At 32.8% G+C, this 10357-nt stretch overlaps 1 protein-coding gene across 1 annotated transcript; it reads right to left on the reverse strand.

Annotated features, from left to right (window-relative positions):
* Positions 1–127: 127 nt before the first annotated feature.
* Positions 128–10034, reverse strand: LOC109864134 (tectonin beta-propeller repeat-containing protein). The gene is made up of 25 exons (XM_020445050.1): positions 9377–10034; positions 8994–9256; positions 8708–8890; positions 7587–7739; positions 7390–7482; positions 7125–7305; positions 6834–7057; positions 6535–6737; positions 6259–6438; positions 6038–6170; positions 5700–5926; positions 5410–5544; positions 5165–5321; positions 4909–5071; positions 4741–4844; positions 4512–4654; positions 4041–4389; positions 3774–3924; positions 3499–3698; positions 3178–3387; positions 2727–2828; positions 2504–2639; positions 1658–1849; positions 1418–1575; positions 128–1332 (listed from the first exon to the last, which is right to left on the reverse strand). The coding sequence occupies exons 2-25, from the start codon at positions 9216–9218 to the stop codon at positions 1282–1284; spliced, it is 4053 nt and encodes a 1350-aa protein (XP_020300639.1). The 5' UTR covers positions 9219–9256; positions 9377–10034; the 3' UTR covers positions 128–1281.
* Positions 10035–10357: the final 323 nt, after the last annotated feature.

Consider the following 10357-nt stretch of genomic DNA (forward strand, 5'->3'; position numbering starts at 1 on the left):
GATAGAGTTACGTTTGTGTGTATATGTGTATACAAAACTTATTAAAAAAAGAAAATACGTATATAATATAAATAAATATATAGTATTTATATATAGTGNTAAGAATATACATATTATAATAATAATATCGATAATAAGTATAGTGCGTTATAATAAAAGCACATTTTATTGTGATAATTATTTATAAAATAGAAGTAACATGTGTACATATGCGCTTTACATTAATGAAAGCAAAAAACAAATCACTGAACAATATTTGGTACAGAATACTTTTCATTTTACAGGGAGATTAAGTACTACCTTTAAATATAACGTTTCTTTACAATAAAATTGTTTTTATTTAAATGTGTGCGAGAGAAACTCTAAATATTAGTAAAATCAATAACATGTCGCACACATGTCAAAAGACTTCACCAATATTCGAGCAATGTGTGATTTATGTGTATATAACGGATTTAATATTTATAACGTTGTAGATTATAAAAAAAATAAAGTAAAAAAGTAAAAGCAACTCTTTAAATATTATAGAAATTTATCATGATCATTGGAATGTGTATATCACAAAATAGTACTTTTAATTTTATACGTATAGCTTTTGCGCGCTATTTTTCTAGTCACAGGTTTGTTGTGATCATCATGTGATTGTTATTTTTCACATTCCAGAATAGCCTTATCAAACTCGTTTTTCTTACTTGCTTATCACACAAAAAGTAAAATTAAAAAAGTTGCATTTTAAACATTAAACCTATTTTGAAGTTTGTTTAGAGAAGCACAGATCTATTATATATAAAATTTTATATATATTATTTTTCAATGTCTACAATAGCAGAATGCGAGTTTGGTGCGACTATTCTAAAACTATTAGATACAACAAACAAATACGTTATATATTATTATTTTATCACGTAAGCATTTGATAATGCAAATAAGAACTTAAAATAGTATAATATATTCTCTAAATTAGATATTATACATGTATGTATATATAATTTATAATACTTTGTAAATCACTTAACATTATCAACGTATATAATATATATGATACTCAGGAAAGTATTCTTAATATCGATAATGTTAAGTAATTTAGTGCGTAATTGTTGACCACAAAGAGACTGGCAATATAGTACGACATGGATTGTAGATTGATGTGTCTGTGTTCGTACACGCATGTGTAAGTATATACAGTACAACACAATGCAGTATCTTACAAAGCAATCACAAGAGAATTATTACTTACTTTATATTACTATATAGGCGATTTTAAAATGATTGCAGTACAGATTATTTGGTTTTATTTACAAGTCCTCCAAGAGTTATACTTTGCCAGTTTGCCTGTTAGAAAAAAAATATATTAAATAAAACTTAAATATTTTCTAATAATATATTAAGTGTTATATTACGAGAAAGTGTAACGTACCCCTATGCCAGTTACCCATCCAGTTCCAGCTGGGTTTTCATGTGTAATACCGATTCTTCGGCAGATAATGCCGGCTCCTGAAGTCGCCCAGATCTGTCCCTGTTCTCTCGAAACAGATATATGTCGAAATCCTTGTTTGGCATTTGCCACTGACATGTCTACAAATATGAATATGGATGTAATTTTAAGAAATATTAACAATATACTCGATAGCAATTTGCAGAGAAGAGCATTTAATACCTATATGAATAGGATCGTTTGGCATAGCGGGCAAGGTTTGCCAGTAAGTTCCCTCAGGAAAAACATTCGATTGTACTTCTCGACGCACCGACAATTTACCCATTGTATCTAAGGCCCACACAACGTTAAATCCTACTGAAATTTGTTTCAGCTGAGCACCCGAAGGTGGTTCAACATTCTGCCATTGTATTCCTATGTTCAACATAAAAAATAATGCAAAATTTAAACGGTCATGAGAGCCTTACGTTGGATGTTTGTTGCGGAATATATATACATCTATATGTTTCTTTTTGTGTAAATTTTTACACGTGAGTTTGAATTGAAATTTCAATTCCTAAATTCATATAGGATACTATTTTGCATCACGTATATGAAAAATCCCCGTTTACCCCTCTATATAATTTTTAAAAAATGTTGCGAAAAAATTAGATATTATTCTCTAAATCGTGTAAATTAATATACGTCAAAATTCGAATTAAATTTAATTCAAAAATTCATACAGGATGCCTGTTTTGCATCATAAATATGTAAAATACTCAGATTATCCCTTCCCCCCATAGAAATCAAAAACTCTATTGTGAAAAAGACACCTCGGCCAGGAGTCGAACCCGGATTTCCCGCATTCCGTGCAGGCGCCTTCCCAATTCGGCTACCGAGGCACTAGATGAATCTCTCCCAATGTTCATATATGGCTAGAAATACGGAATAACGCATACTGCGTAAATTACAACATCGAATATCGAACATTAAATATTTTGAAAATGTTTAATTATTGGGTAATTTCTAATAATAAATATGTAATAACTGATATATTCTATTCACAATGATATTTTATAAACTTTGTACCAGTTGGTTTGGCTGCGCTGATCCCTAATCTCCAACAGGAAGAACCGTTCTTTCCAACAGCCCAGACTTCTCCACATGGACCGCATGATATATCAATTAAAGGCTGATCGCTTGGTATGTGCTCCCACGATACTCCCTATTTAATAAAATATGTGAAATATATATTACTCGTACATATATATCAAATATCTACTTTGGTATAAGAATATTTAAGTAATCGTACCAACGGACAAGATTCTGAAACACCTCGCCTGAATAAAGCCTCGCCATTTGCAGCAATTGCCCAGACATAAATAGGAGCATCTGTGCCAGGTTTCCCAGTCGCCTAATTGAGTGAAAAATACTGGATAAGTGTAAAAATTTGATGGATTTTGTGATATGGATCACAAGTTTAATTTTATGAAATTCATCTACTTTACCAAGTAATCTTTACTGAATTGTTTTTTATTATCTTTTGCTGTTGCACTCGATAGAATGAAAATCGGTTTTAATAAAACCAAATAAATCGTTTTTAATAAAATGAATCATTTTTTATAAAATTACTAGAGATATCCAGTTTTCTATCACAAATCCATCAAATTTTTACACTCACTCACAAATATGTAAGATATATTCTTTTCAAATAATTATTAAAGTTGAGAAAGAAAGAAAGAGAGAAATATTAAATGACGTACGTATAAAGACACAGCGATGAGTTTGGTATTTCCCAATTCTTGCCAAGGTCCGCTAGTTGTCAATTGACATCTTCTGAACCATCGTCTTCTTCGAACGTAATCGGTGAATTGTTTTTTGCCGTGATACTGTGACGGAAAATCAGTAGCGTATTGCCATCCGTCTCGGTCCACGCCACCGGGTGTGTGAAAATCAACAATCCAATCTGACACCTTCAGGGAGTGTTTTAATATGTCAGTGAGTTTCATAAAAAGATTTATAAAAAAGACATGTTTCATTAAAGAATACGAGAGAGAATTTTAAAACTTGTTGTTGTTACTTACCCAATGCCAATGCATCGACAATAACTTCGTATGTTCTCGTGTACATTTGTGCCGTCCCGACGCATCGCTCCACATGTAACGATCCGTTGGAAGTCCATGCGCAGTATATCCGGTTACTGGATTCCAACGTTGGTTTTCATACACATAATAATTGTGAGTATCTACCATTGTATTTATTCCAGTGTTACTAGTTCCCAGACCTGTTTAATCAATCGTAATTTCTATCTTCTTTGCAAAAAATATATAGCAAATCTTATGTTATAAAAATAGAATACCTTTGAGAAATGCACCTCCCCAACCGCCTGTATAAACCCAAGCGGTATTGTCATAGCCAATGCCCCAAGTGATACCTGTGGAACATGTTTCGACTTTCCTCAAGTGTCCACCAATCTGTCTCCAAAACATCGTGCTAGGTTCGATAATTACCTGCGAAAAATTCAAACAACAAAATACACCTCATTACACCTTTACACAAAACTAATCGTACTTATGCTTGATAAACGATCAAATACTTAAAAAATAATCACATAAAAAATACTTACAGACGTGGATGTATATTTAATACTGCACAAGGTCAGCAATCCCTTGATGCGTAAATGCGTGATGCTTTGCGGAGGTATCCGATGACTATAAAAAGTATATTCATTATTATTAATGTAAATTCTATAACCGCGTTCCTCGCAAACGATATACAGCGTCAAGTCACAGCCTGCCTTTAACGGACTACCGCCATTTCGTTCTTCATCGCCCCACTGACCGTTCTGATATGTGTTTCGTACGATAATACCTTCCTTGAGTCTCGGATTTAAATGCAAAGCCACGTCGTGGCTATCGGTTACAGACTTTTGCTTTACGAATATTGTAGTGTAGCAAACCAAATTAAAGGACAGCCTAAAACAAAACTATACTTTTAACATTTTATTTACACATGTACAAGTAAACTATGTTAAATCTTAACACACTTTGTATACAAAAAAAATATTACATACACTCTACAAATTTGCCTAACTTACCTATCAGCGTCATCGTGAACGTATACGGTAATTTTTAAAGTGCTACCATATCCAAAACCATTTTGCAATATACTTTCAAATGGTAATTCCTTACCGGCGACATCCATCTCTTGTACATATCCATTTTCAGATAATTGACACTCCTACGCATATATAATGAAACTCGAATAGGAAAGAAAAATTCCTTCCTGTTTATTTTTAATAGTATAATAGTTAAGTGTCTTTTTACCTCCGCGATTGCAGGATCGAACACATAAACGTCACCTAGTGCGGTTGTAGTCCAAATTGAATTTGGACCAGGCTTACCGTACACATTGTTCATCTGGCAAGATACTGAAAGAAAATCATTCTCACATGTTGATTTTCGTTTTGTTACTTTGTTCGTTCAAATTCCTACCTAAAGTTAAATGTGCCAACCAGTCTTCCATTTCCGTATCGCTCGCGAATTGTAACCGAATTACCTTTGAGCGACTTAATTTGGGAGTGTGAACCGCTATCCTCGGATTACCCGGCTCGCTGCAGCAAGCAACACACGTAATCTCCGAGACAGGAAATTGTATCTGCAAGTAAATATTTTCATTGTTTACGAACATTAGGCTTACTAATTGATAAATGTTTTTTTTTTTTTTTTTACGATTTCGCGATCAACGCACTATACTTGTCACTCCGTCCGAATTTAAAATGATTAAAGTCCCAGAGTCTAACGATCCAGTGTCGCTACTTATCCATTCCAATTCGATCTTACAATCTTCGTATAAGCTGCCGTTTTTTATCTTACATTTAGCGTCGCCTGTTTTCACCCAAGACGATCTAAATCAGATTTTCATGTTGAATAAAAGATTGTTTTATATAAAAACAAAAATATTTTATTGATCTCAACTTCATATAATTTACTTACTTTTCGACTGCTTTTTCATAAACTATCAAAGGATCAAGTGTTATGTTCTTTAATCTTGCTTTTAGTTCATCCAAAATATAGATTCTCCACGATTCTCCCGTTTCTCCGTGTGTCGTGCCATTGCCATCTGCGATCCTATATACAATTTAATCAAAATCACTCTTAAATCTGCTGCAATTACAATGTTTTATATTCTAATATTAAATATCCTTTCAAAGATTTCTATAAATAAAAATAATAATAAATATAATATCATTCTGTAAATACTATTATTATAAATATTATAATACCATTTCGGTGGGTTTGTTGGATCGACGAAGCACGCTCCAGCTTCCACTTTATACCATAATACTTCGCATTCAGTCCAATACACTATCCCCGCGCTTTCGTCTTCGCCATACACTCCGGAATCGCCAGTTAAATCCGGATCAAATACGCTTCCGTCTGTTTCCGGATGCGCTTCAACGCCTACCATAGAACCAACAGAATGAATTGGGCTCCAAGCGGCGGGATTAATCTGTCAGAAGAAATAATTTATTACAAATCTTCGATATATTATATCAATTTGTGTGAGAAAATTTAATATTTTATATAAACTTTTTAATTAATTCTAAAAATGTTCACGTACCTTTACAGTACTACTCATGCCTTTTCCCGAGACGACTATTGATTCTCCACTTTTTGTTAGAGACTCGTTAGATATAGTTATGTTAGCAACACTCGCTTCATTCAGATCACTCGTATCTACAGACCGTGCAAGTCTGTAACATAAAAGTTATATTTTAAATTTCGTTAAATCTTATAATCATCGTTGTGATATTTTACAAGCGCCGTGTTTGTTATTTTCACCTCTGTTTCTCTTCGTTTAAATATATATCTTGAAAAGATGTTTGTTGAGTATTTTTTGCGGACATGTTGTCGCCAGTACGTTGCCATAATTTCAAAGAAGTAGGTGTTGGCGCCGAACGCGATTGTTCTTCCCATTCTCTGATTAACGTTGTACCGTCACTAGTACTGTGAGGACGAGATTCTATAAAAAAAAAAAAAAAAAAAAAACAGTTTAATAGTACAAGTAGTGGATAAGTAGACGTGTAATATATGATATAAAAATTAATTATTTCTACCAAAGAACTCCAGCTCTGATGACGCTGCTGCTGCGGCGTGCCGCAGGTACTGTGTCTGTTGCTGGATGACAAACTAGCGCTACTGCTCGCACGGCTCAATTGAAGCGGCGCGTTTATCAATTTCCATCGTTTTCCCGTTAATTCAGAACGCGTAATACCGGCACGATAATACAAACACCGATCCTCGTAACCGATAGCCCAAACCTTTGAAGTATTTAAAATATGAGGTGGCAATAAAACTTACAAATTATCCGATAATACGCAATGTTTTATTGCATATAAAAGTTTTTATATGATTACCTGGTCATTTGGTGCAACAGACACTAATGTCATTTTGCTTAACATTTCCACCCATCCAGTTCCGGTAGCCAGTTGTTCGCAAACACCGCTTATCTCGCCTTGAACGCCCTTTCGAAACCACACTCCACCGTCATGCGTTATGGCCCATACGGCATCAGTTCCTACGCTGACTTGTATCAATTTCAAATCTTTTTGCGGCGGATCTACTTCCGTCCAATCGTCACCTTCAATATATATAACTATCAGTAGATTTGTTTATAACAGTTTTTCTAATGTATCATATTTGTTTACCCATTGGATTATCTCTCGTTACTCCAGTACGAACCAATGCTTTGCCTGTCATAAGAACAGCCCAAACAAGACCGGTTACTCCAACACTGATCTGAGATACTTCGTGACCACTTGCCAACTTAATAGAACTCCACCTTTGTCCTTCGGGACAAGTTGTACTTGTTCCAACGCGAAACATTACCTAAAAATAATTTATAGTAGGTTTGAAATACTCAAAACATTTTAATCACTGTCCACGCAAACATTTATATGTTAAAAATTATACCCTTCCGTGAGCGGTTACCGCCCAGACTACTAAACTTCCAGAGCTACCTCCAGGCATCTGATTTCCACCCACAGCTACATCGATGAATGGTTCCTGAAAAGTCTCGATATATTTATATCACACACAAATAATGTTTTCAGTTAAATTATAAAATTGATCATATTTTTGCATGTATAGAGATATTGGTGTGTTTCTACCTTCGTCGGATCTTTATGAAGAGGCGCAATAGCACACCATGAGTTCATAGCACTGTATCTTCGATAACGAACCCATTTGCGCCTTCTTACACAGGATTTCCACTGTTTTTTTGTGGTGTAAGTAGCTGGAAAATCAATTGCATACGTCCATCCCTATCAAAATATCAGATTCTCTATGATCATAAGTCTTTTTGGTTGTGTAGGAAGAGCAACTGATAACAAATCTATATATAAACAAAATCTTATGAAAAACAAAACATTTATAGAGAGCAAAGGAATACGAATATTAATATTATTAAAAATAGTAACTTTGTATGTTAAATTAAATAAAGTGTAAAAAATACACCAAATTTAAACAAACTTATATTTCAGCATGCACATTAAAACATAAAACAAGTTGTGTACAAATTTTTAATTTTTTTAAAAACAATATACGTGGGTGGTTTGATAAGTTTGGTAAATTTTTTTTATGAGATAGTGCCACAATCCATTTAATTACATGACGCGCTTTGAAAGTTCCACTCTTCAAATCCTTTCAGATCAAATTTCAGCTAGAAGTGACGCGTTGTTCACGTTTGGAAGTCGTTTAAAGCGAACAATTTAGTAGTTGTCATAAAAATGACAAAAACTGGCAGATTTTTAAATCTGAGAACAGAAAGAAGTCGCACAAAATCAAATCTGGAGAATAGAATGAACGAGGAATCAATTCGAAGCCTAATTCATGTAATTTTCCCATTTTTTCCATTTTTATGACAACTGCTAAATCGCTTGTTTCAAATGACTACCAAATGTAAACACACTTCTGGCTGGAATTTGATCTGAAAATGTTTGAAGAGAAGAACTTTCTAGGCGTCATATAATTAAATAAATTAGCACCATTTCGTAGAAATTTACCTTAGCGAACCACCCACGTATATATATTGTTACATATACATATGTGTGTGTGTAGACACGCAGGTGAGTACATATATTTACTAGAAGAGAAATTAATTAAAGATAAATGTTTATAGACATTAATTGTAGAATATCACATAGAATAAAAAAAATATATATATACATATGTCTTTTATATAAATACATTGCATCTTATTTATATAAATACATTAGATTTTGATATTTACATCATGGTCTAACGGTTGACCATCTAGTGTTGTTTCTATTTGCCAGTCATCTTCCCATTGCCATGCCATTGATGGCAATTTTACTTTATCTCTGCTACGATCTACTGTACCATCTTGATTTGAAAAGTTATATCTGTCAGTTGGAAGCAATCTTCCAGAAAATCCTTCCAAAGGTAACCACCGCTGTAATTATTAGTATCAATATAATGTTCCTTTATTTGTTCATTATATTTATTTATAACAATTTATTGTTACATAATTGCAAAACACAAGTTTTATTATATACCTCATTTTCATAAGTTTCTTCTTTAATTCTGATTGGTACATCTAAACCATGAACATGAACATACACTTGTCGATCACCACCAATGGCCCACATAAAATGTGGTACAGCTGATAATTGTTTAAATTCTAATCCTAAATACATAAATTCACGCCACATATTGCCAGTTGTGGACAGTCCGAATACACGTCCTTCATTGTTAATAGCATATAAATACGAACTTGGCATTGTGTAAATCTATATTAACTATATCTTTATAAATTTATCTGTAATTAAGAATTTTATCAATCTTGCATGTTTTATAAATTTCCATTTATAACAATATTTTTTATCTTGCAACACTTATAATTATAAAAAGTTAAATAAATATTTCTAAGAACACGTACCACACAATCTTGTCTTGTCTTGTCTATAATAATAATACTTCACAAATTGTCTGATGTAACATTAGCTTAGACTCATATATAGTATTATTTGATAAGATATCAATCATTGTTTTTTTTCTGTATTGCACAAAATTATCCTTATTTATATTACAATGACATTAAACATGTCATCAAATATATTATAGTTGTACGTATCTTTCTCAAATTCTGTTGTATAGCTTACATGTCTCATTAATGTTAAAATTAAATTTATTGTTTATGTAAACAAAAGCCCAATGTTAGAATGTAATATAGTGCTTCAATAAAACAAGAAACTATAAAATTAGTGCAACAGAAATACTTTTTAAATTGTCATTATTCCAACAGATGAGATAAACGCTGATAAAACGTCACTGAACATATGAATACATATGTACATTAGAACTGACTCAACTCCGTACTGTACTGAATAATTGAATTCATATACTTTATCCAAAATCAGCAGAACCAACTTCAGAACTACTTTTAGCGAAAATTTGAATCATTTATGTTTAATCTATATATATTTGTTCATTAGACTCATTGATGTAGAACAAAAACTTGTCACATTTCACAATCGGTTATTAAATCCACCTCTTATAGAACTCAGAAGTTGTCAGGTTACGTTCGAAAACACTCTAAAACACCCCGTGTATATACACACTAATGTATAAAGTTATCGAAAGCTACGTTGGCTACGTTCGGAAACACCACTCGTTCATGTGCAGATTAAAGGGCCTTCTACAATAAGATATTAGTAATAAATTAGAAGTCAAAAGTAAGAAATTGACTAATCACAATCGATTATTCTTCTGTGATTTGACTGTGATTGGTCAATTTCTTGCTTCTGACTTTTGATTTATTACTAATATCTCATTGTAGAAAGCCCTTAAGCCATAGTGAAAATGACAAAAGTGAGCGAATTTACTAAAATATCTATGATCTTATTGGTCAATAACTAGT

Source organism: Pseudomyrmex gracilis, unplaced genomic scaffold (genome assembly GCF_002006095.1).
Source record: "Pseudomyrmex gracilis isolate BER0280 unplaced genomic scaffold, ASM200609v1 scaffold_17, whole genome shotgun sequence".
In the NCBI taxonomy this organism is placed as follows: Eukaryota; Metazoa; Arthropoda; class Insecta; order Hymenoptera; family Formicidae; genus Pseudomyrmex; species Pseudomyrmex gracilis.

What these genes read in the sequence shown, in the direction of transcription:
- LOC109864134 (XM_020445050.1), bottom strand. Translation starts at nt 9,218, where the DNA reads ATGCCAAGTTCGTATTTATATGCTATTAACAATGAAGGACGTGTATTC. An exon ending in GTCAACCGTTAGACCATGAT is followed by an intron (nt 7,740 to 8,707) that starts GTAAATATCAAA and finishes ATATTTTGATAG; the next exon opens with GGATGGACGTATGCAATTGA. An exon ending in CGGTAACCGCTCACGGAAGG is followed by an intron (nt 7,306 to 7,389) that starts GTATAATTTTTA and finishes AATTATTTTTAG; the next exon opens with GTAATGTTTCGCGTTGGAAC.